Source organism: Hypanus sabinus, chromosome 8 (assembly GCF_030144855.1).
Source record: "Hypanus sabinus isolate sHypSab1 chromosome 8, sHypSab1.hap1, whole genome shotgun sequence".
In the NCBI taxonomy this organism is placed as follows: domain Eukaryota; kingdom Metazoa; phylum Chordata; class Chondrichthyes; order Myliobatiformes; family Dasyatidae; genus Hypanus; species Hypanus sabinus.
Genome location: NC_082713.1, coordinates 111,746,699 through 111,774,039, shown reverse-complemented (window position 1 = coordinate 111,774,039; position 27,341 = coordinate 111,746,699). Strand labels below are relative to the sequence as shown.

At 47.9% G+C, this 27,341-nt stretch overlaps 1 protein-coding gene across 2 annotated transcripts in view; it reads left to right on the top strand.

Moving 5' to 3' along the window:
• The first annotated feature begins 8,818 nt into the window (after window positions 1–8,818).
• The window catches only part of chst11 (carbohydrate (chondroitin 4) sulfotransferase 11), a 220,875-nt gene continuing 202,352 nt past the window's right edge, over window positions 8,819–27,341 (top strand). The window contains exon 1 of one of the 2 annotated variants that reach the window (XM_059977593.1): window positions 8,819–9,114. In XM_059977593.1, coding sequence (XP_059833576.1) covers window positions 9,012–9,114 — 103 coding nt within the window. In that variant the 5' untranslated portion in view covers window positions 8,819–9,011. Of the gene's footprint in view, window positions 9,130–27,341 lie in introns of both variants that reach the window. The other variant, XM_059977592.1, reaches the window with a different exon arrangement.

Sequence of the window (27,341 nt, the reverse complement as noted above, 5' to 3'; positions counted from 1 at the left end):
TCCTGGATTCTTTGTTTTCCTGCGGATGCCTACAGAAAATGAATCTCAAGGTTGTATATGCTATACATATTTTGATAATAAATTTACCTGCAACTTTGCAGTCGTTCTGGTGAAGGGGCTTTCACAATGCTGTTGGGAAGGGAGTTCTAACACTAATGAAAGGCTGATGATACTTTTCCCAGGTCAGGACAGAGCTGTCCTGGATGGAATGCATAGGGGATGCTGTTCTCATTAGCCTGCACCTCGTCTCTCTTGGTGGGAGAGGTCACAGGTTTGAAAGTTGCTGGCACTTGTTGAAACCAAGCTCCTCAAACAATGAAAAAGATAAAGATGAAGATAAGATAAAGACCTCTCATTCCATCCGGGCAGCCTCCAACCCTTCAGCATGAACATTGATTTCTCTATCTTCCAGTATTTTCTTCTCTTTCCCCTTCTCTCCTTTTCCATTCCCCATTCTGGCTCCCCCGCACCCTTTCTCTCCTCACCTCCCTGTGATGCCCCTTCTCCTCCTCACATGGTCCACTCTCCTATCAGATTCCTCCTTCTTCAGCCCTTCACCTCTTCCACCTATCACATTCCAGTTTCTCACTTCATTTGCCCTCCCACCCAAGCACCTTCCCCTTACCTGGTTTCACCTATCATCTCCTGACTTGTACTCTTTCCCCCCCCCCCTCCCCACCTTATTCTGGCACCAGGATTCTTATAATGGGGAAGCTGATAACGTTTCACTTGACCAGAGCAGGTGGATAGACTCTCTCTTGATGGAGATGATTCATTCCCTCTTTTCCCCCTTCCATCAATCAAAAGGTACAAAAGCCCAAATGCATGAACCATCAGCGTCAAGGACAACTTCTACCCACAGCTATCAGACTTGTGGATGGACCTCTTGAACAATAGGATGGATTCTTGACCTCACAATCTACAATGTCATGGCCTTGCACCTTGTCTACTTGCACTGCGCTCTCCCTGTATGTAGAACATTATTATTTTGTATTCTGTTATTGCTTTTGCCTTCTACAACCTCAATGCACTGACATGATGAAATTATCTCAGAATCAGGATTGTTATCACTGACATATGTCATGAAATTTGTTATTTTGCAGCAGTAGTATGTAAAAATTGCTGCTTTTAAGTTACTAAGAAATAAATTTAAACAATTACATAAATAGTGCAAAAAAGAGAGCAAAATAGTGAGGTAGTGTTCATGGGTTTGTGGACGGGTCACAAATCTGATGGCAGAGCAGAAGCTGTTCCTAAAACACTGAGTGCGTGCAAAGCTTTTCACCATAACCATAATCAACAATTCCAGTTCCAATCTCATTTCTGTATGGCATTGTGATCAATTATCCAGGTGATGGTCCCATTGCAAGTGTTGAATTTAGGTGCTATTACAGCTCGGGGTGTCAAGGTTGGAGTTCAATTCCAGTGTCATCTGCAAGGAGACTATACGTCCTCCCCGTGGAATACGTGGGTTTCCCCCGCATGCTCTGGTTTTCCCTCACAGTCCAAAGTCGTACCGGGTAGCTTAATTTATCTTTGTAAATTGATCTGTGAGTCGGTTAGGGTTAAATCAGGGTTGTGGAATGGTCGAAGGGCTTACTTTGCAATGGGTTGCTAAAATAAATAAACAAACAAGCGGACAAACAAGAGGTCACTCAGATGACTCCTCAACATGGGCATTTCAGGGAGTGTTATGTAAACATAGATTGTTTACTACACATATGAGAATAACACATGCTCAGACCAAAGCAACATACAGGAGAAGACATTCTGTTTATAATGCTCTTATCATATTTACATAGAATTTAGAACAGTACAGCAGAGTACAGATCCTTCAGAGCACAATGTTATGCCAAACCTTTAACCTACTCGAAGATTAATCTGAACCACATTGTCCCGTTTTCTTTCATCCATGTGCCTAAGATGTCCCAAATGTGTCTGCCTCTAACAGCTCTGTGTTGTGTATTGAATATTTCAATAATATTTGAGTAATCTTGTAAATATGTTGTTGAGTAAACATTCTTTGTTTAAATAATCTATTACAGGTTATATGTAAAATTAAGTGAATTGGATACATCATAATGCCACCATGTGCTAGATGTGCATCTCGCTTAAATTCTCATTTTGGACTCCCATCTTTTTCTTCAAATTAATTTTATGTTTAAGCTACAAACATAACAGTGGTGATGAAGTATCTTTAAAACGAACCTGACTATCTACCCATTGTAGCACGGCAAGATGTTTGAGTTTTTAAAAAAGCAGCAAAGCACGTATTCTTTGGAAGGGAAGACACAATCGAGTTTAAGAAGTGGCAGAAATTGCAAGAATTCATGGGTTCATAAACAGTGAGTACCGGATGATAATAATCATTAAGAAAAAGAGGAAATGGCTGGCTACATCAGAAAGATTGTTGTGTCTGATTTCACAACAGATAACTGGATTTTGTATTCCAAGCAAATTGAGCTGTATTTTGAAGCCAATGAGAAGCGACTACCCATTTTACTGAGTGCATACTCTCATTTCGGACTCCCGTCTTTATCTTCAAATGAATTTTACGTTTTGAAGTTACAATACATAACACCATGGCAATGCATTCCACCCGCCCACGATTCTCTCTGAAAAAAAACTATCTCTGACATTCTTCCTATACTTTCCTCCAAACATCTTAGTTATGCCCCCTCATATTAGCCATTTCTGCTCTGGGAAATGAAGTCTTTAGCCGTCCACTCTATTTATGCCTCTTATCTTATACATTTCTGTCAAGACGCCTCTTATCCTCCTTTACTCCAAAGAGAAAAGCTGTAGCTCACTCAAACTTTCCCAATAAGACATGCTCTCTAATCCACGCAGCATCCTGGTAAATACCCTCTGCACTTTAAGAATTTCTTCAGAAAACTTAATTCAAAATGCAATGATTATTTTGAAGATGCAGGTGTTTCTGTGTCTGCTGTTTATTATCTAATGTGCAGCTCTCCCACTGTACTCGGGATAGCAGCATGTTGTCAGCAGCACTGGTGTGGGGCAATGGTTACATGAAGACCAGTTGTTAAATCTCCTGAAGGATATCATTGAAGTTTTTTACAGAGCAATGTGACATCTTTTTTAATTAATATCAGTATTATATCCCCTAAAAATGCAATTAAAGGGAATGGAATGTAAACTCACATTTTCTTAATCTGGCTCCCTTGTCTACATTTTATCCAGTTGTATATAAACAATGATTACAGAGCTAATTATTGATTACGCAAGGAAGAAGCATCCCCCAGTCCTCATAAGAGGATCAGAGGTGGAGGGTCAGTAACTTTAAATTCCTTGGCATTAACGTATCAGAGGATCCAGGACCAGCATGTAAGTGCCCTCAGAAAGAAGGCAAAGCAGCACCTCTACTTCTTAGAAGTTTGCTGGATTTGGCAAGTCACCAAAAACTTTGACAAACTCCTGTTGATGCACAGTGGAGGGAATCCTAACTGGTTGCATCATAGCCTGGTATGGAAACTCTAATGCCCAGGAATGCAAAAGACTACAGAAAGAGGTGGATACAGCAGAGTCCGTTATAGGCAAAGCCCTCCCCACCACTAATTATGTCTACACGGAGCACTGCCACAAGAAAGCAGCAACCCTCATCAATAACCCCCATCACTTCTCGCTGCTGCCATTAGGAAGGAAGTACAGGAGCCTCAGGTACCACACCACCAGGTTCAGGACCAGTTATTACATTACAACCATCAGGCTCCTAAACTAACTTGGATAACTTCTCTCACCACAACTCTGAACTGAATCTATGACCTACAGACTAATTTCTAAGTATTCTTTACAACTCATGCTCTTAGTATTTTTTTTATTTGTACAGTTTGATTTTTTTTTCAACATTTATTGTCTGTCATTCTCTGTCTATGCATGATATTTTGTAGGTTCTATTGTATTTCTTTTGAATTCCTGTAAATACCTGTAGGAAAATGTATCGCAATGCAGTATATGGTAACATATTTGGATTTGAGAATAAACTTTCTCTGAACTTTGAACACATAGTACATCAATGAAACATTAGCACAGTGAAGTCCTGGAGTGGAAGTTGAACACACACTGGTCTTGGGTTCTAGGTGTAAGATAAAGAGTCCACTGTGTGGGTCCACAACCAAATTGAACCTGGGTCATTGGACTGTGAGCTTTAACAACCATGCCACTCTGTCACCCTCTCTAATGGAAATCAGCTCAACAAATTTTAGTTATTTGCTGGAGTTTGATATCAAAATGACTCTATTACAGTCTAACATTGAGGGCTGGGTAATTGGTTCAGGGACCTGATTTCAAATCCCACCAAGGTCGCTGCTGAGTTTAACTCCGAAGAAATGAATTATAAAGCTAATATCATTAATCATTGAATTCTTACAGAAGCTAGAAGACCTCGAGGCACTGGATTTTCTATCATCCATCACCACTCCTTGTGTAATAATTCTTATTATATCTTTCACACAAGAAAATTACACAGAGAAAACTTGCAAGGGTGTTATCATCTTTGCTGGAATCACCGTCGTAGACTGAGACCTTTGGGTGTGAATTGCCCATAGCTCTTCAGAATGCATAGCACAGCAGTAAAGACAGTAATCCTACTTTTGCCTCATCTCCAGCGTGTTCTGCAGTATCATGGGATAGAATTACCAGATGTAAAAAAGACTCTTGATCCTACACCAACTCACTCATGACTGTAACATAGGAGATGCTGTTGGAACTCAGTGGGTCATGCAGTATTTTTGGAAGGGAAATATATGGTCATCATCTAGACCAGTAACATCGATTATCCATTCTCCTCCGCAGATGCAGCCTGACTTGATGAGTTTCTCCAGCATCATCAGTCTCTCGCTCTCTCTATTGTCCTGCCTGTAACATGATAAACTTGTGAATAAAGCAATCTTCCGGTCTTGATTACATCAACCAGCATCAAACCCAGTCAGGAGATGAAATGATGCTGAGTATATAGAACATATAACAGTACAGGCCCTTTGGCCTATGACTTTGTGCTGACCTTTTAACCTTCTCCAAGATCAATTTAACACTTTCCCCTTCAGTAGTTGGGAGGCTTGGGAACTTGAGGACAAAAGTCAGAAGCCTCCACTTAAACCTGTCACCCTGCCCATCCATAATGTCTCAAATGACTCACACATTGTATCACAAAATTTAGTTTTCTTTATAATTACAAGCAGGCTTTCTCCACTGAGGTTGGGCGAGGCTAGAACTAGAGGTCATTGGTTAGGGGTGAAAGGTAAAATATCTAAGAGGAACACGAGAAAGATCTTCTTCACTCAGAGGGTGGAGTGAATGCGAAACAAGCTGCTGGTGGAATTGGTTGATGTGGGTTTGATTGTAATACTTAAGAAAAATTTGGTTAAGTACATGGATGGGGGGGGGGGAAATTGGAGGGCTATTTTCCAGGTGCAGGTTGGTCTAGGTGGGATAACGGTTCAGCATGGTCTAAATGGGCCAAAGGGCCTGTAGTGCTCTATGAGTATTATCTCCAAACTGGCAAAAGGTCTTAGACCCGAAACATTTGTATTTTTCCCTTTCCAGATTCTGCCTGACCTGCCGAGTATTTTATTTGCTGACATTCCGACACACACCTGAATGGGAAAAGCAGATCGGACAATGTGGAAAAATGGGATTACCGTTCTTGGGTAAAATGGTTGGTATGGAGCTGGTGGCTGAAGTTAGCTCTATGACTCTAAGGTTACAGGGATGAGGGAAAGTTAAAGGTTGGGCAGTAAATGAAGGGTCAGGAGCAGAAGCTGGTGTGCGGACTCCAGGTCTTGGAACTCCATGGTCGAAGGTTACAGATCCCCAGGGGTGGAGGTCTGTGCAAGTCCAGAAGTGTAGGCTCGAAAATCAAAGTCCCGTGATTGGCGAGTCCTGAGGCCACCACCCCGAGGTTGGCTAGGTCTGGAGGATGAAGCTGAAGGTGAAAGTCCAGGGATATTGGCCTTAAGGTTGAAGACTGTAGAGGCCTGAAGGTCTAAACTCTTGGGTCAGCTTATTTGGAGTTTGGAGGCCTGAAGCTAGCCAGTCTGCAAATCCAGGGCCAAGCTCTGGAGGTAGCCCGTCCTTGGAGTAGAGGGAGAGAGGAGAGGAGGACTTGTTTTGCTGTCATTGTCTTGATGTTGCTCTTGTTGCCTGTGTTGTTCTGTTGACCATTGTGGACATGCTATTTTGGGCCGGAATGGTGATTGCAGCTCATCCCTAGGTTGTGTTGGTTGTTAAAGCAAATGACACATTTCTCTGTACGTTTCAAATTACATGTGATAAAGAAATCTGATTCTGAACTTGCCTGACATGGAGACTTGAATAAGTAGGATAAGAAAAACTGAGTTAACATGACGTAGAAAAATAGAAAACAGAACTGTACAGGACCTTGTCTGCAACAAGCATTTTGCCAATTTTTTCTAATCCCATCTGTTGGCACATGGTCCATACCCCTCTATCATGAGTCTGTCTAAATGGCTCTTAGATACCTGCATCTGCCATTTTCCTCAGCAGGGGGTTCCAGACACTGGTCACATTCGGTGTAAAAAAACCCCACCTCACTAACTTCAAATGTTCTCCCTTTCACCGTAAGGGATGCCCTTTAGTGTATGGTTTAAGGATCAACTTTATTCGCTCTATATGTATATTCACATGTATTAGGAATTTGCTGCAGTGTGTTGTCATGACATGCAATTAAAACAACATTCAGTAATTATAAAGAATAATATAAAAAGTAATAAAGATAGAGATTAAAGGACAGATATGGAATGAAATGTGCATAAATACCAGATGTATTTACAATGTAAACAGCATTATAAAAAGTGGTTTAAAGTATTTGCAGGGCAGGTACAGGGGTAATAGATAGAGGGGGTGGGGCTAACAAAAATGGTTGATCAGATTAACTACCTGGGGGAAGAATCCTTTAAGATGGCACTACACTTTTGTTTTAATAGCCTTATAGCATTTTCCAGGAGGGAAATTTTGGGAAAAAAAGCAGTTTGTTGGCTGGGGAGCGTCCGCAATGATTTTTCCTACCCACTTCTTTGTCCTGGACACATTCAAGACCTGCGGTGATGGTGTATTTCCACTTGGGGGAAAAAACTCTATTCACCTTAATTATTCCTCTCATCAGTTTATAACATTCTTCAATGATACAAGTTTGTCCAACCTCTCCTTATAGCTAATACTCTCTAAGCCAGGGACCATCTTGATGTACCTCTGCAAAATCCCCACATCAGTCCCATAAATGTGCTACCACAAATGTATACAAGATTCCAAACCAACATTTTATACAGCTGCTAGAAATGAAGGCAAGCACCATAGGGTCTCAGCCCAACATGTTGACTCTTTATTCCCCTCCATACATGCTGCCTGACCCCCTGAATTCCTCCAGCATTTTGTGTGTGTTGTTCTGGACTTTCCAGCATCTGCAGAATCTATTGTAAAAAACAGAATTTTTTTTCAAAGTGAGGTAGTGTTCATGGGTTCAATGTCCATTTGGGAATTGGATGGCTGAGGGGAAGAAGCTGCTCCTGAATCGCTGAGTGTGTGCCTTCAGGCTTCTGTACCTCCTTCCTGATGGTAACAATGAGAAGAGGGCTCCTCCTGGGTGATGGGGGTCCTTAATGATGGATGCCACCTTTCTGAGGCACCACCCCTTGAAGATATTTTGAATATTACGGAGTCTTGCTGAAGGGTCTCCGCAAATGTTGACTGTACTCTTCTCCACAGATGCTGAATTCCTCCAGCATTTTGTGTGTGTTGCTTACAACTTTCTGTTGCTTCTTTTTGATCCTGTGCAGTAGATCCCCCCCCCCCCCCATACCAGAGTGTAATGCAGCCTGTCAGAATGCTCTCTGCAGTACATCTGTGGAAGTTTTTGTCTGTTTTAGGTGACAAACCAAATCTCAAACTCCTAATGAAATATAATCAGAAACAATAGAGGTCCTAACATGATCTTTCTGGAACACCACTGGTTACCGACTTTTCAGTCAGTACAGCACCCCTACAATGTTAACTTATGTCTTCTAGGGCCAAACCAATTTTTGATCTATTTACCCACTCACTTTAGATCCTATGTGATGGAACTTCCCGGACCTGCCTACCATGTGAAAATCTCTCAAATGTGTCCATTTTGACATATCCACTGCCCCATTCCATTTTCATATTCAGATTTATTTATTTACCACGTGCTCGTCACTTGCTTTAACAACCAAGACAGCCTGCTGGGGGCAGCCTGCGAGTGTCACCACACAACATGGCATGTCACGACATTCAGCAGAACAACACAACCCACTCACCCGGACAGACAGTCCTCCAGCCTCAGGGCAGAGGACTCGTGGACACGCAGACATTGGGCCTCTTGCAGACCGAGAGCTTCGGCCATCCAAAACTACCGACCGATATCGATATCGACCCCAGAGCTCGCAAATAACGGGAGTTTTCTCACTTCGTCGGAATATAAAAACAGAAAATGAAATATACAGGAAAAATCTTGTCCGAATTGTCTCCAGAGCGAAAACAAACCTAGATGTACAATACCTGAGGTCCGAGTTCACCAATGCCACCTGCAGTTGTAATAATATTTCCGTATTTTTAAAAAATCAGTTTCCTTGCAATAATGCCCAACGACCCACCGAGCTTCCTGGTTACCCCACCAACCACCCACCCTACAGGAGCCTCCCATTGGAAAGGCGCTACGCAAATGCACGTCCTCGCCCTGCGTTCGCTCTCGCACGGATTCGGCGAGCACTAGGACCCAGCGGGCGCTACCGGAGATAGATGGAGAGAGGACCGCCCCGAGTTTGAGGGGTGTTGGGCTCTGCCCCCTCTTGTAGTGCGGCGGCGGAGAGGGGAGGGAACGAGAGGATGGGGAAGGGCGGCCGGCGTTTGGCGCTGCGCCCCTGCGGCGAGCGAGACGGTTCAGCACTGTGAAGAGCCGGAACGGAGAGAGGGAATCTGCAGCGGTTCCAGCACGCACACACATACACAGCCCAGCCATGAAACAGGGGCTCCTGGATATCATGCGGATGGGCAGAAAATGCCGCATGGTGCTCGCTACTTGCCTGGGATCACTTGTTCTGGTCATCTTTTATTTCCAAAGTATGTTGCATCCAGGTAAGTCAGGTTAATTTACCATTGGAGCTTTGTTTGAACTCATCTCATGTTTGCATCCGCTGTCTAGTTCTCCATTCTCTCGCTTTCTTTTCTTTCTCCCCTTCTCCCCTTCCCTATCAGTAACACTAGTCCCCCCTCCCCTCACCACACTGTCGTACTCTCTTTCAAACAAAAGAGAGGCTGCCCGCTCTGGTTTACAATCGAGAGGTAAATGGCATTATCTGTTGCTTCTGGTAATGCACGGTCCCTTTCCGTTTAAACGGGGAGAGGTAGCTACGGGGCAGAGACTCTCAGAAGAGAGGGGAAGTGGGCAGCAGGTTCCCGGAAACACCCCGGGGAATTTTATCGCAACGCTTCCGAGACCCTGTCTAGGGGCACACGGGCACCCTGAAACGCCTGCGTTCCCCAGTTCCGAGGGCGACGAAAGCTTCCGTTACTCTCTGAAGGTATCACTCCCTTTAGAGGTCGATGTGCACCGTTCAGAAACGCTCCACTCAGCCACAGATGCTATTTTAGGTAGTTTTCCCCTGAAACTGTCGGTAATTTTTATTCTAACAACGGTGTTGTGTATGTGGTCGGAGCAGTGCGATTTTTATACAAACCTCAGTGTATCAATTTCGTTCCAGTGCTTGCGACCAAAATCTAGTCACTTTTTCCTCCCAGCGAATGAAGGGGTTCTTTCTTCCCGGGAGACCTGGTTTATTTTATCCAGGAGTTGTTGCCCCTGAAATGCGACCGCCAAGTCATTTATTATTAAATATCGGGCCAGGTGTGACATTAAGGAGAGACGCAAAGGACAAGGAGGGAGATAAAGCTTGCGTAAATAACGAAAACAGGAAATATATATTGATTGGTGGTGAGAGGGAGACCTGTGGACTCTGGGTACCCAGAAAGAGAGTTTATGTAGGATAAGTAGGAGGTTTGGGTGTTAATTGGGAGAGAGAGAGAGGTGGAGACATTTGCCAGTAGTATACTTGGAAAGGACTGCTTTGTATCAAGTTAACTTTACAGGAGTCAAACCAGACAACAGCCGACTACTGAATAAAGAATTTATTATAAATACAAGAAATTCTGCGGATGCTGGAAATCCAATTCAACATGCACAAAATGCGAGAGGAACTCCGGGTCTCGGCTGAAACGTCGACTGTTTATTCATTTCCACGGATGCTGACTGACCTGCTGAGTTCCCTCAGCATTTTGTACGTTGCAAATAATTTAACTTTTCTTTTTAAAAAAAGAGCAAAATTCCGACCTTTTGTTAACAGCACAGAGCACAAAAGCAAGTCAAGTATTTAGAACACGTGAAAAAAAAATGGTTAGGCCCAACTTTTGTCTAATGGTCTGACTTTAGAGATGACAAGAAGATGCAGAAGAGATTTACTGGGACGGTTCTGGGGGTATGAAATTTTAGCTTTAAGGATGCACTGGAGTTTGGGTTGTTGCTCATGGAGAAAGGAAGAGCAAGGAGAGGTTTAATGAAGGTGTGTAAGATCACAGTGGACTTTGGGTAAATACAGTGAAGTGGGGTCAGGGATGAAGGGGCATTGGGTTAATATTTTGGGTAAATGATGCAAGGGTGATTATGGCACCAAAGTTTTCTAACCCAGAGAGCCATAATGAATTGGAGATTTTCTGCCTATAATGGAAAGGGAATCTATCAGACTCAGGTTTAATCTATCAGGTGTATATCATGCAATTTGTTTTGTGACAGTGCTGCATTAAAAATAATATAAATTACATTAAAATATATTTTAAAAAGCAGCACAAAAAGGTGAGGTAATGTTCATGGGCCATTCTGAAATCTGGTGACGGAGGGGAAGAAGCTGTTCCTAAAACGTTTTCTTAAGTTTGTACACTTCCCCTCCCCCCCTCCCCCCCCCCATGGAAGTAATGAGAAGAGGGCATGTTCCAGATGGTGAAGGTCCTTTATGATGTATGGCACTTTTTTGAGGCATTGCTTTTTGAAGATGTCCTTGATGGTAGGGAGGCTGGTGACTGCGATGGAGCTGGACGAGTTTATAACCTTCTGCAGCTTTTCCCAATTCTGTACAGTGGCTCCCTCCCCACCAGATAATGCATAGTACATTTGTGACAATTTTGCTCATGTTTCGTGACATACAAAATCTCAAACTCCTAAAGAAATATGGCTATTAATCTGCCTTCTTCGTAATTGCATCAGTGTGTTGGATCTAGAGTAGATCTTAAGAGATGTTGACACCCTGTAACTTGAAGCTGCTCACCCTTTCCACTGCTGAGCCTCCATGAGGACTGGTGGGTGTTCTGCTGATTTTTCCCCTTCCTGAAGTCCACAATCAGTTCCTTGGTTTTACTGGCATTGAACATAGAATAGTACAGCACAGCACAGGCCCTTCGGCCCACAATGTTGTGCTGACCTTAAACCCTGCCTCCCATATAACCCCCCCACCTTAAATTCCTCCATATACCTGTCTAGTAGTCTCTTAAACTTCACTAGTGTATCTGCCTCCACCACTGACTCGGGCAGTGCATTCCACACACCAACTACTCTCTGAGTGAAAAACTTTCCTCTAATATCCCCCTTGAACTTTCCAACCCTTATCTTAAAGCCATGTTCTCTTGTACTGAGCAGTGGTGCCCTGGGGAAGAGGTGCTGGCTGTCCACTCTATCTATTCCTTTTAATATCTTGTACACCTCTATCATGTCTCCTCTCATCCTCCTCCTCTCCAAAGAGTAAAGCCTTAGCTCCCTTAATCTCTGATCATAATGCATACTCTCTAAACCATGCAGCATCCCGGTAAATTTGTACCCTTTCCAATGTTTCCACATCCTATAGTAAGGTGACCAGAAATGGACACAGTACTCCAAGTGTGGCCTAACCAGGGTTTTATAGAGCTGCATCATTACCTCATGACTCTTAAACTCTATCCTCGACTTGTGAAAGCTAACACCCCATAAGCTTTCTTAACTACCCTATCTACCTGTGAGGCAACTTTCAGGGATCTGTGGACATGTACCCCCAGATCCCTCTGCTCCTCCACACTACCAAGTATCCTGCCATTTACTTTCTACTCTGCTTTAGCGTTTGTCCTTCCAAAGTGTCCCACCTCACATTTCTCCGGGTTGAACTCCCATCTGCCACTTCTCAGCCCACTTCTGCATCCTATCAATGTCCCTCTGCAATCTTCGACAATCCTCTACACTGTCCACAACACCACCAATCTTTGTGTCGTCTGCAAACTTGTCAACCCACCCTTCTACCCCACCATCCAGGTTGTTAATAAAAATCACAAAAAGTAGAGGTCCCAGAACAGATCCTTGTGGGACACCACTAGTCGCAGCCCTCCAATCCAAATGTACTTCCTCCACCATGACTCTCTGCCTTCTGCAGGCAAGCCAATTCTGAATCCACCTGGCCAAACTAACCTGGATCCCATGCCTTCTGACTTTCTGAATAAGCCTACCATGTGGAACCTTATGAAATGCCTTACAAAAATCCATGTAGATCACATCCACTGCACTACCCTCATCTATATGCCTGGTCACCACCTCAAAGAACTCTATCAGGCTTGTTAGACACGATCTGCCCTTCACAAAGCCATGCTGACTGTCCCTGATCAAACCATGATTCTCTAAATGCCCATAGATCCTTTCTCTAAGAATCTTTTCCAACAGCTTTCCCACCACAGACGTAAGGCTCACTGGTCTATAATTACCTGGACTATCCCTACAACCTTTTTTGAACAAGGGAACAACATTTGCCTCCCTCCAATCCTCCGGTACCATTCCCGTGGACAATGAGGACATAAAGATCCTAGCCAGAGGCTCAGCAATCTCTTCCCTCACCTTGTGGAGCAGCCTGGGGAATATTCTGTCAGGCCCCGGGAATTTATCCATCCTAATGTATTTTAACAACTCCAACACCACCTCTCCCTTAATGTCAACATGCTCCAGAACATCAACCTCACTCATATTGTCCTCACCGTCATCAAGTTCCCTCTCATTGATGAATACCAAAGAGAAGTATTCAATGATGACCTTGCTCACTTCCACAGCCTCCAGGCACATCTTCCCACCTTTATCTCTAATCGGTCCTACCTTCACTCCTGTCATCCTTTTGTTCTTCACATAATTGAAGAGTGCCTTGGGATTTTCCTTTACTCGCCCAAGGCCTTCTCATGCCCCCTTCTCAGCCCTTTCTTAAGCTCCTTTCTTGCTACCTTGTGTTCCTCAATAGGCCCATCTGATCTTTGCTGCCTAATGTGAAGTCGTTGTGACATCAATCAACCAGCTGATCTATCTCACTTAGTTGGTGACGAGGAGATTCCGCCAACAATAGCTGTGTCACCAGTGAATTTATAGATGGTGCTTGAACTGTGTCTAGCTACAAGTCCTGAGTGTAGAGAGGATAGAGCAGCAGCAGACTGAGCACACATCCTTGAGGCCCGTCTGTGTTGATTGCCAGTGAGGAGGAAGCATTATTTCTGATCTGACTGACTGGTCTCCCAATGAGGAATTCTCTCAGTTTCTAAAGGGAAATGGAAAGGTACACACTTGAAAGAAATTGAACAGCAGGACAATGGGGAAAAAGCAGGAAAAATAGGGATAGTATTACAATGAACAAGTATGGACTCCATGGGCTGAATGGCCATCTTGTGTGTAGCATGCGTTAAGTTGGACTCTTGACCTCTATACCTCATTATGATTTTTCACCTTATTGTTCACTGCAATTTCTCTGTAGCTGTTACACTTTATTCTGCATTGTTATTGTTTTACCGTAGTCTAGCTCCGTGCACTGTGTAATGATTTGATCTGTATGAACAGTATGCATGACAAGCTTTTCACTGTATCTTGGTACATGTGACAATATAATCCAATTCCAATAATTCTAGGGTATATATTAAAAATGAGGCAGGTGGTACATAAAGATGAATTCAAGAGTTTTTGAGGTGCAGGAGCCTGAAGACTGCACTCAATGATTTAAGAACTGTTTCTTCCCTTCTGTCATCTGATCTGGTCCTTGAAATCTACCTCATTTTTCTTTTTTTTAAGACTATTTATATTTTCGTAGTTTAAAGAATTTTGTGTCTTTGCACTTTGTTGCTGCCACAAAGCAAGAAATTGCATGTCATAGGTAAGTGATAATAAATCTGGTAATGATTCTTAAAGGAGCTGAAAGAATGGGGGAGAGGTGGGGGAGGGGCAGAGATTATTTGGAAGGGATTTGGTTGTTTTAAGGACGCTGTCACCCTTTGCTCTGCAAAAGAACTGAGAGGAACCTTAGCGGCCAGAGATGGATACATACATACTCAGTGGGTTGTAGGACAGGAGGAGTCATAGATAGGGAGAGAAAAAGGTTATGAAGTATGGCTGAAAGTGATGGGCCAAAAGGCCTCTTTCAATGCTGTGTTAGTGTGGACAAGATACAAAAATGGATTTTTTTTGTACATGATAGCAAACTCAACTTTGACTGGTTTCACCTAGCATCTGTCTGCTTATAACACCCCCTCCCCTCCCACGTTATTCTAGCTTCTTCCCCCTTTCTTTCCATCCTGATGAATGGTTTTAGCCTGAAACATTGGCTGTTTATTTCTCTCCATAGATGCTGCCTGACCTGCTGACCCTTTACAACTCAAGTTCTCAGTATTTTTTATATTTGCACAATTTGCCCCCTTTTATACAGAGTATATTTTTTTCAGTCTTTATAGTTTTGAAATGATATTGTATTTCTTTTCTCTTGTAAATACCTGCAAGAAGATGAATCTCAAGGTACTATATGGTAACACATAAGTACTTTGATAATACATTTACTTTGAATAAAGTGATAATCTTGAAATGACTGCCAGTGAAGGAGATGGAGGTCACGAATCAAGACTGTCAAAAGGTAATCAGACAGGCCTTTGAGGGATAGTTGTCAGTACTGTGGGGAAATGGAATAACGGAGTCAACATTGGCTCGATGCACTGAGTGGCTTCTTTTGCTGCTACATCAATTCTATGATCGATAATAGGAGTGTGGCAGTTTGCCCTGCCCTTGTTTATGAGTGTGCATCATGTTGGTTTGTGTAAATGTTATTGTTCATTACAGTTTGTACCACAAGATATGGAGAATTGTACAGAATTTCCCCTCTGGCATCTCATTCATATTTCATCCCAAGGCCTGACCTTTAATAGAGCCTCAAAAACCAAAATCATGTTTGGTTTTATCTCAACTTTGGGCTCAAAAGCACAAGAGCAAAACATGCACACAAAATGCTGGAGGAATTCAACAGGCCGGGGAGTATCTATAGAGAGGAATAGAGTCAATATTTCAGTCCGAGAGTCTTCATCAGGACTGGAAAGGAAAGGTGAAGAATTGGATTAGAGGGGAGGGAGGAGTGGAAGGAGTACAAGCTAACCAGGTGACGGGGAAAGTTGGGTGTTTGGGGGAGGGATTTGAAGTAAGTACCTGGGAGGTGATGGGTAGAAAAAGTTAAAGGGCTGAAGAAGAAATCTTTAAGGAGAGGTGAGTGGACCATGGCAGAAAGGGAAGGAGGAGGGGCACCAGATGGAGGTGAGAAAAAGAAAGGTGAGGGGAGCCAGAATGGGGAATGAAAAAGGGTGGAAGGGGGAGAAATTACCGCAAGTTAGAGAAATCAGTGTTCATGTCATCAGGTTGGAGGCTCCCCAGATGAAAGATGAGGTGTTGCTCTACCAACCTAGTGTGACCTTAGAACGTAAGTAGATGAGGCCATGTTGGAATGGGAAGTAGAATTAAAATGGGTAGCCACTGGGAAATCCTGCCTTTTGAACTGAACAGAGTGAAAGGTTCCCCAGTCTACAGTATGTCGTGCCTCACTATTGTAGAGGAGGCTGCAACGGATGCAGTAACAGGTATAGATTCACATTCCCACAGTTCGTGTTTTATTTTGGGATACTTCAATGTCCTACAGAGGTTTACATCCAGTGAAGATGGTGAAGGGTCAGTAGCGCTGAAGGAACGCACAGCATTGCAGCAGTTAGTGCTGTAGTTGTACAGCTCCAGTGGCCCACGTTTGATCCTGGTTACTGTCTCTGTGCAATTTGCATGTTCTTCCTGTTGTGTGGATTCCCCCGGGTGCTGTCGTTTCCTTCCACACCCTGAAGTTACAAAACGGTTACCCCACAGCTTGGAGTGGCTTTGAGGTGAAGCAGGGGGTCACGAATGGGGAATGTGAGCGAGAATAGGTGACAGAATTGAGTGGGAGTGGTGGCATTTATCTGAGAGCTAGCTCAGAAAGCACGGGCACATGGTGTGTGGCAGTTAGTGTGCCACTTTACAGCACTAGCAATTGATTGGAAGATCAGTGTTTAATTCCAACCACTAAGGAGTTTGTGCGTTCTCCCCCTGACCATGTGGGTTTCCTCCAGGTGCTCTGGTTTCCTCCAACAATCCAAAGATGTACGATCTATGGTTAGTAAGTTGGGGCATAATATGTTGGTGCCAGAGCAAGGCAACATTTGCAGGCTGCTCGGCAAACCCTTGCTGATTTGATGCAAATGACACATTTAACTGTATGTTTTGGTGTACATTTGACAAACAAACATAGTCTTTAAATTAAAGAACCTTTAATCTTCAGGAGCGTGTCAGTTTTGTTTTTAAACAGCTGCGCAGACCAACCATTGCTCTGAGCAGGAAATTTTTACACTACATGAAAACTGCATGGCACTTTAAATGTGTTTTTGCAATATGCATACTATAAATATTTAGAATGAAAACTGGAAAATCACATGCTTTTGATTTTACTAATTGAAAAGTGTAATGAAATACAGTACAACAAAAAATCTTTCGTGTATCGTAAACTTTTTTCATCTGTCTTTATTTCAAATCCATTGTTTACAAACACTGTCCAGATTAATTTCACATCCAATGAAAGATTCATCTTGATCCTCATTAGGATCATCCAAATGTTCCTCTTCCAGTCTGATTCTGGATTTGCATTTGATTTAAATCATAAGACTGAATCCACGTTTGCAGCCAGCATTAGAAGCTTGAAATGTTTCAAAGTTGTAAACAGGAGTTGACAGTTCTTCAAATTCTTTGTTTCTAAGCACAGTTCAATATATCAGTGAACACCTTAGTTGACTTTCTCAGAAAGGACAAATTTGAAATTACAATATTGCTCTGATATTTTTGAGGTGATGCTTTCATCATATTATGTAATAGTAGCTGAGTTTTTTGTGCCGTCATTCAGAGGGCTGGTGGTTTATTAACAGTGATCTACCAATTTCCATTCTGTGTTTATTGTTACAATTTGTAAGAATGTTGTACCTTGAAACACTGACAATGTAAATACATTGAAGCTTTAAAATGTTTCAAAGTAAAGGGCGAGGTAGGTTTACTATTTAGAAAAATTATAGATTATATTCATTAACACATAATTGGCATTTCACAATTATATTAACATTTCTAATTTCAACATAGCATAATTTCAAAATTAATTATAATAAAAGAAAATTCTAGCTGTGCGTCAACGAAGGTGAACATCAACATGTGGAAGCATTTCAGTTACCCACACAGCTTAAAGCGAATGATGGTCTCAATGACCAACTCTGTTGTAAAGGATTTGTAAAGGTGGTTAAACGATTGGTATAGTGATGGGTTGGCCAAAGGACCTGGTTTCTTTGGTCTGTAACACCACCAGTGGTTGGTTTAAGGGGATAGGCCTTAATGAAGGAAAAGGTTGAGAGGGGACTTGAGTGAATTCTGATATGTAGCAGCTGGGCAAGTCTTGGAGCATAGCAGCCCCAGCACTGTAGATTGTGCCAAACTGTACTTTTGCCTAGTCTCATCAACCCACACATGGACTATAGGCCTCCATACCCCTCCCATCCATGTACTTATCCAAATCTTTCAAGTATTGAAGTGTTAAGTGGTGCAGGCACAGTTGCCAAGGTTGGTGACAGATGTCTGTGGGCCATATCAGAACCATGTTCCACTGAATTGTATGCCTCGCCCTATATTGCTTCTGAAGTTGCATCCTCAACCCACAGCTCTAAATGACAACCAAAGATACATGGGCTATTTTTAAATCCTCCATTGGATTTTATTATGGTGCACAATCTTCAACCATATACATTTAATTCTCCCTTGGAGAAACCTGCGGTGAAATCTGACCCAGCCTGTGTTTTACTGTAACCAATAAAGAAAGCATTGGAAAGTAGGGTCGTATAGCAGTCAGTGTAAGACTATTATAGAATCAGCAACCCGGAGTCAATTCCTGCTGTTGTCTGTAAGGAGTGTGTACATTCTCCGTCTGACCATGTGGGTTTCCTCAGGGTGCTCTGGTTTCCTTCTGCATTCCAAAGACGGATGGATTAGTAGGTTATTTGGTCACATGGCTGTAGTTGGGTTGGAAGGGCCTGATTCTGTCTGTGGCTCCAAACAAAAATAAATAAATACACAATGCGGAAGCAAGGGGACAGAACATTTTGGATGCAAGAAACTGCAGATGCTGGAATCTGGAACAACAGAGTCTGCTGGAGGAAACTAACAGGTTGAGCAGCATCCTACATAATCAGTAAAGCTCACCAGCACCTCTGACTTCTGAGGAGGATGAAAAGAGCTGGGCTATACGCATCTATACTCCCACCTTTCTACCGGTGCGCAGTAGGAAGCATCCGAACCTGCTGCATGCTACAGGAATTGTACTGTGGTGGATAGGAAGGCTCGAGAGCGAGCAGTCAAAACTGCTCTACACTTCACCAACACCAGCCTACCCGTCATGTCTACAGAAAAGTGCCAGAAATATCATGAAGGGGAACCACCCACCCTGCTCATGGACTGTTTATCCCACCCCCTTCCATCAGGAAGGAGACTACATAGCACCCACGTCAAGATAACCAGACTCAAAAACAGTTACTTTCCCCAAGCTGGAAGGTTGGTCAACGAATAATACCTCCACTCTATAACCCACCACTCCTCCCCCCACCACTACTGGATCACCCTATAACCCACCGCTCCACCCCCCCACCACTACTGGATCACCGTATGACCCACCGCTCCACCCCCCCACCACTACTGGATCACCCTATAACCCACCGCTCCACCCCCCTACCACTACCGGATCACCCTATAACCCACCGCTCCACACCCCCGCCACTACTGGATCAACCTATAACCCACCGCTCCACCCCCCCACCACTACTGGATCACCGTATAACCCACCGCTCCACCCCCCCACCACTACTGGATCACCCTATAACCCACCGCTCCACCCCCCCACCACTACTGGATCAACCTATAACCCACCGCTCCACCCCCCCACCACTACTGGATCAACCTATAACCCACCGCTCCACCCCCCCACCACTACTGGATCACCGTATAACCCACCGCTCCACCCCCCCACCACTACTGGATCAACCTATAACCCACCGCTCCACCCCCCTACCACTACCGGATCACCCTATAACCCACCGCTCCACCACCCCACCACTACTGGATCAACCTATAACCCACCGCTCCACCCCCCTACCACTACCGGATCACCCTATAACCCACCGCTCCACCCCCCCACCACTACTGGATCAACCTATAACCCACCGCTCCACCCCCCTACCACTACTGGATCACCCTATAACCCACCGCTCCACCCCCCCACCACTACTGGATCAACCTATAACCCACCGCTCCACCCCCCTACCACTACTGGATCAACCTATAACCCACCGCTCCACCCCCCTACCACTACCGGATCAACCTATAACCCACCACTCCACACCCCCCCCACCACTACCGGATCACCCTATAACCCACCACTCCACACCCCCCCACCACTACCGGATCACCCAATAACCCACCACTCCACACCCCCCCACCACTACCGGATCACCCTATAACCCACCACTCCACCCCCCCCCCCACCACTACCGGATCACCCTATAACCCACCACTCCACATCCCCCCCACCACTACCGGATCACCCTATAACCCACCACTCCTCCCCCCACCACTACCGGATCACCCTATAACCCACCACTCCTCCCCCCACCACTACTGGATCAACCTATAACCCACCACTACCAGATCACCCTATAACCCACCACTCCACACCCCCCCACCACTACCGGATCACCCTATAACCCACCACTCCACACCCCCACCACTACCGGATCACCCTATAACCCACCACTCCACACCCCCCCCACCACTACCGGATCACCCTATAACCCACCACTCCACACCCCCCCACCACTACCGGATCACCCTATAACCCACCACTCCACATCCCCCACCACTACCGGATCACCCTGTAACCCACCACTCCATGATCACCCTATAACCCACCACTCCACCCCCCCCCACCACTACCGGATCACCCTATAACCCACCACTCCACACCCCCCCCACCACTACCGGATCACCCTATAACCCACCACTCCACATCCCCCCACCACTACCGTATCACCCTATAACCCACCACTCCACCAACCCCCCCCCACCACTACCGGATCACCCTATAACCCACCACTCCACATCCCCAGCCACTACCGGATCACCCTATAACCCACCACTACCGGATCACCCTATAACCCACCACTCCACACCCCCCACCACTACCGGATCACCCTATAACCCACCACTCTACATCCCCACCCAACCACTACCGGATCACCCTATAACCCACCACTCTACATCCCCACCCAACCACTACCGGATCACCCTATAACCCACCACTCCACACCCCCCCCCCCACCACTACCGGATCACCCTATAACCCACCACTCCACACCCCCCCCCCCACCACTACCGGATCACCCTATAACCCACCACTCCACCAACCCCCCCCACCACTACCGGATCACTCTATAACCCACTGCTCCACCCCCCCCACCACTACCAGATAACCCTATAACCCACCACTCCACATCCCCCCACCACTACCGTATCACCCTATAACCCACCACTCCACCAACCCCCGCCACTACCGGATCACCCTATAACCCACCACTCCACATCCCCCCACCACTACCGGATCACCCTATAACCCACCACTCCACATCCCCCGCCACTACCGGATCACCCTATAACCCACCACTACCGGATCACCCTATAATCCACCACTCCACACCCCTCCACCACTACCAGATAACCCTATAACCCACCACTCCACACCCCCCACCACTACCGGATCACCCAATAACCCACCACTCTACATCCCCACCCAACCACTACCGTATCACCCTATAACCCACCACTCCACACCGCCCCACCACTACCGGATCACCCTATAACCCACCACTCCACCAACCCCCCCCCCACCACTACCGGATCACCCTATAACCCACCACTCCACATCCCCCGCCACTACCGGATCACCCTATAACCCACCACTACCGGATCACCCTATAACCCACCACTACCGGATCACCCTATAACCCACCACTACCGGATCACCCTATAACCCACCACTACCGGATCACCCTATAACCCACCACTCCACACCGCCCCACCACTACCGGATCACCCTATAACCCAACACTCCACCAACCCCCCCCACCACTACCGGATCACCCTATAACCCACCACTCCACCAACCCCCCCCACCACTACCGGATCACCCTATAACCCACCACTCCACATCCCCCGCCACTAACGGATCACCCTATAACCCACCACTACCGGATCACCCTATAACCCACCACTCCACACTGCCCCACCACTACCGGATCAACCTATAACCCACCGCTCCACCACCCCACCACTACCGGATCACCCTATAACCCACCACTCCACACCCCCACCAACAATACCGGATCACCCTATAACCCACCACTCCACACCCCCGCCCACCACTACCGGATCACCCTATAACCCACCAGTCCACCACCCACCACTACCGGATCACTCTATAACCCACCACTCCACACCCCCCCACCACTACCGGATCACCCTATAACCCACCACTACCGTATCACCCTATAACCCACCACTACCGTATCACCCTATAACCCACCACTCCACACTGCCCCACCACTACCGGATCAACCTATAACCCACCGCTCCACCACCCCACCACTACCGGATCACCTTATAACCCACCACTCCACACTGCCCCACCACTACCGGATCAACCTATAACCCACCGCTCACCCACCCCACCACTACCGGATCACCCTATAACCCACCACTCCACACCGCCCCACCACTACCGGATCACCCTATAACCCACCACTCCACCAACCCCCCCCACCATTACCGGATCACCCTATAACCCACCACTCCACACCCCTCCACCACTACCAGATAACCCTATAACCCACCACTCCACATCCCCCCACCACTACCGTATCACCCTATAACCCACCACTACCGTATCACCCCTATAACCCACCACTACCGTATCACCCCTATAACCCACCACTACCGTATCACCCTATAACCCACCACTACCGTATCACCCATATAACCCACCACTACCGTATCACCCTATAACCCACCTCTACCGTATCACCCTATAACCCACCACTACCGTATCACCCTATAACCCACCACTACCGTATCACCCTATAACCCACCACTACCGGATCACCCTATAACCCACCACTCCACACCCCCCCACCACTACCGGATCACCCTATAACCCACCACTCCACATCCCCCACCACTACCGGATCACCCTATAACCCACCACTCCACCACCCCCCACCACTACCTGATCACCCTATAACCCACCACTCCACCACCCCCCACCACTACAGGATCACCCTATAACCCACCACTACCGGATCACCCTATAACCCACCACTCCACACTGCCCCACCACTACCGGATCAACCTATAACCCACCGCTCCACCACCCCACCACTACCGGATCACCCTATAACCCACCACTCCACACCCCCACCAACACTACCGGATCACCCTATAACCCACCACTCCACACCCACCCCACCACTACCGGATCACCCTAAAACCCACCAGTCCACCACCCACCACTACCGGATCACCCTATAACCCACCACTCCACACTGCCCCACCACTACCGGATCAACCTATAACCCACCGCTCCACCACCCCACCACTACCGGATCACCCTATAACCCACCACTCCACACCCCCACCAACACTACCGGATCACTCTATAACCCACCACTCCACACCCCCCCACCACTACCGGATCACCCTATAACCCACCACTCCACATCCCCCACCACTACCGGATCACCCTATAACCCACCACTCCACCACCCCCCACCACTACCGGATCACCCTATAACCCACCACTCCACACCCCCACCAACACTACCGGATCACCCTATAACCCACCACTCCACACCCCCCCCCACCACTACCGGATAACTCTATAACCCACCACTCCACACCCCCCCACCACTACCGGATCACCCTATAACCCACCAGTCCACCACCCACCACTACCGGATCACCCTATAACCCACCACTCCACACTGCCCCACCACTACCGGATCAACCTATAACCCTCCACTCCACACCCCCACCAACACTACCGGATCACTCTATAACCCACCACTCCACACCCCCCCACCACTACCGGATCACCCTATAACCCACCACTCCACATCCCCCACCACTACCGGATCACCCTATAACCCACCACTCCACCACCCCCCACCACTACCGGATCACCCTATAACCCACCACTCCACACCCCCACCAACACTACCGGATCACCCTATAACCCACCACTCCACACCCCCCCCACCACTACCGGATAACTCTATAACCCACCACTCCACACCCCCCCACCACTACCGGATCACCCTATAAACCACCACTCCACAACCCCCCCACCACTACCGGATCACCCTATAACCCACCACTCCACATCCCCCACCACTACCGGATCACCCTATAACCCACCACTCCGCACCCCCCACCACTACCGGATCACCCTATAACCCACCACTCTACATCCCCACCCAACCACTACCGGATCACCCTATAACCCTCCACTCCACACCCCCCCACCACTACCAGATCACCCTATAACCCACCACTCCACCACCCCCCCACCACTACCGGATCACCCTATAACCCACCACTCCACCACCCCCCCACCACTACCGGATCACCCTATAAACCACCACTCCACAACCCCCCCACCACTACCGGATCACCCTATAACCCACCACTCCACATCCCCCACCACTACCGGATCACCCTATAACCCACCACTCCACATCCCCCACCACTACCGGATCACCCTATAACCCACCACTCCACACCCCCCACCACTACCGGATCACCCTATAACCCACCACTCTACATCCCCACCCAACCACTACCGGATCACCCTATAACCCACCACTCCACACCCCCCCCCACCACTACCGGATCACCCTATAACCCACCACTCCACACCCCCCACCACAACCGGATCACCCTATAACCCACCTCTCCACACCCCCCCACCACTACCGGATTACCTTATAACACACCGCTCCACCACCCCACCACTACCGGATCACCCTATAACCCACCACTCCACACCCCCACCACTACCGGATTACCCTATAACCCACCACTCCACATCCCCCCAACATTACCGGATCACCCTATAACCCACCACTCCACCCCCCCCACCACTACCGGATCACCCTATAACCCACCACTCCACACCCCCCCCGCCACTACCGGATCACCCTATAACCCACCACTCCATCCCCCCCACCACTACCGGATCACCCTATAACCCACCACTCCACACCCCCCCAACTCTACCGGATCACCCTATAACCCACCACTCCACACCCCCCCCCACCACTACAGGATCACCCTATAACCCACCACTCCACACCCCCCCCACCACTACCGGATCACCCTATAACCCACCACTCCACCACCCCCCACCACTACCGGATCACACTATAACCCACCACTCCACATCCCCCACCACTACCGGATCACCCTATAACCCACCACTCCACACCCCCCCCCCCACCACTACCGGATCACCCTATAACCCACCACTCCACACCCCCCCACCACCACTACCGGATCACCCTATAACCCACCACTCCACCACCCCCCACCACTACCGGATCACCCTATAACACACCACTCCACACCCCCCCACCACTACCGGATCACCCTATAACCCACCACTCCACATCCACCACCACTACCGGATCACCCTATAACCCACCACTCCACCACCCCCCACCACTACCGGATCACCCTATAACCCACCACTCCACATCCACCACCACTACCGGATCACCCTATAACCCACCACTCCACACCCCCCACCACTACCGGATCACCCTATAACCCACCACTCCACCCCCCCCCCACCACTACCGGATCACCCTATAAACCACCACTCCACACCCCCCCACCACTAACGGATCACCCTATAATCCACCACTCCACACCGCCCCACCACTACCGGATCACCCTATAACCCACCACTCCACCACCCCCCACCACTACCGGATCACCCTATAACCCACCACTCCACCCCCCCCACCACTACCGGATCACCCTATAACCCACCACTCCACACCCCCCCCCACCACTACCGGATCACCCTATAACCCACCACTCCTCCCCCCACCACTACCGGATCACCCTATAACCCACCACTCCACCCCCCCACCACTACCGGATCACCCTATAAACCACCACTCCACACCCCCCCACCACTACCGGATCACCCTAAAACCCACCACTCCACACCCCCACCACTACCGGATCACCCTATAACCCACCACTCCACATCCCCCCACCACTACCGGATCACCCTATAACCCACCGCTCCACACCCCCCCCACCACTACCGGATCACCCTATAACCCACCACTCCACACCCCCCCCAACCACTACCGGATCACCCTATAACCCACCACTCCACACCCCCACCACCACTACCGGATCACCCTATAACCCACCGCTCCACACCCCCCCCCACTACCGGATCACCCTATAACCCACCGCTCCACATCCCCCCACCACTACCAGATAACCCTATAACCCACCACTCCACATCCCCCCACCACTACCAGATAACCCTATAACCCACCACTCCACATCCCCCCACCACTACCGTATCACCCTATAACCCACCACTACCGTATCACCCTATAACCCACCACTACCGGATCACCCTATAACCCACCGCTGCACCCCCCACCACTACCGGATTACCCTATAACCCACCACTCCACATCCCCCACCACTACCGAATCACCCTATAACCCACCACTCCACACCCCCCCCACCACTACCGAATCACCCTATAACCCACCACTCCACACCCCCCCACCACTACCGGATCACCCTATAACCCACCACTCCACCCCCCACCCACCACTACCGGATCACCCTATAACCCACCACTCCACACCCCACCCACCACTACCTGATCACCCTATAACCCACCACTCCACCCCCCCCACCACTACCGGATCACCCTATAACCCACCACTCCACACCCCCCCCCCCGCCACTACCGGATCACCCTATAACCCACCACTCCATCCCCCCCACCACTACCGGATCACCCTATAACCCACCACTCCACCCCCCCCACCACTACCGAATCACCCTATAACCCACCACTCCACCCCCCCCCACCACCACTACCGGATCACCCTATAACCCACCACTCCACCACCCCCCACCACTACCGGATCACCCTATAACCCACCACCCCACACCCCCCCCAACCACTACTGGATCACCCTATAACCCACCACTCCACACCCCCACCACCACTACCGGATCACCCTATAACCCACCACTCCACACCCCACCTACCACTACCGGATCACACTATAACCCACCACTCCACACCCCCCCTACCACTACCGGATCACACTATAACCCACCACTCCACACGCCCCCACCACTACCGGATCACCCTATAACCCACCATTCCACCCCCCCCCACCACTACCGGATCACCCTATAACCCACCGCTCCACATCCACCCTCCACTACCAGATAACCCTATAACCCACCACTCCACATCCCCCCACCACTACCAGATAACCCTATAACCCACCACTCCACATCCCCCCACCACTACTGTGTCACCCTATAACCCACCACTACTGTATCACCCTATAACCCACCACTACCGGATCACCCTATAACCCACCGCTGCACCCCCCACCACTACCGGATTACCCTATAACCCACCACTCCACATCCCCCACCACTAACGAATCACCCTATAGCCCACCACTCCACACCCCCCCCCCCACCACTACCGAATCACCCTATAACCCAC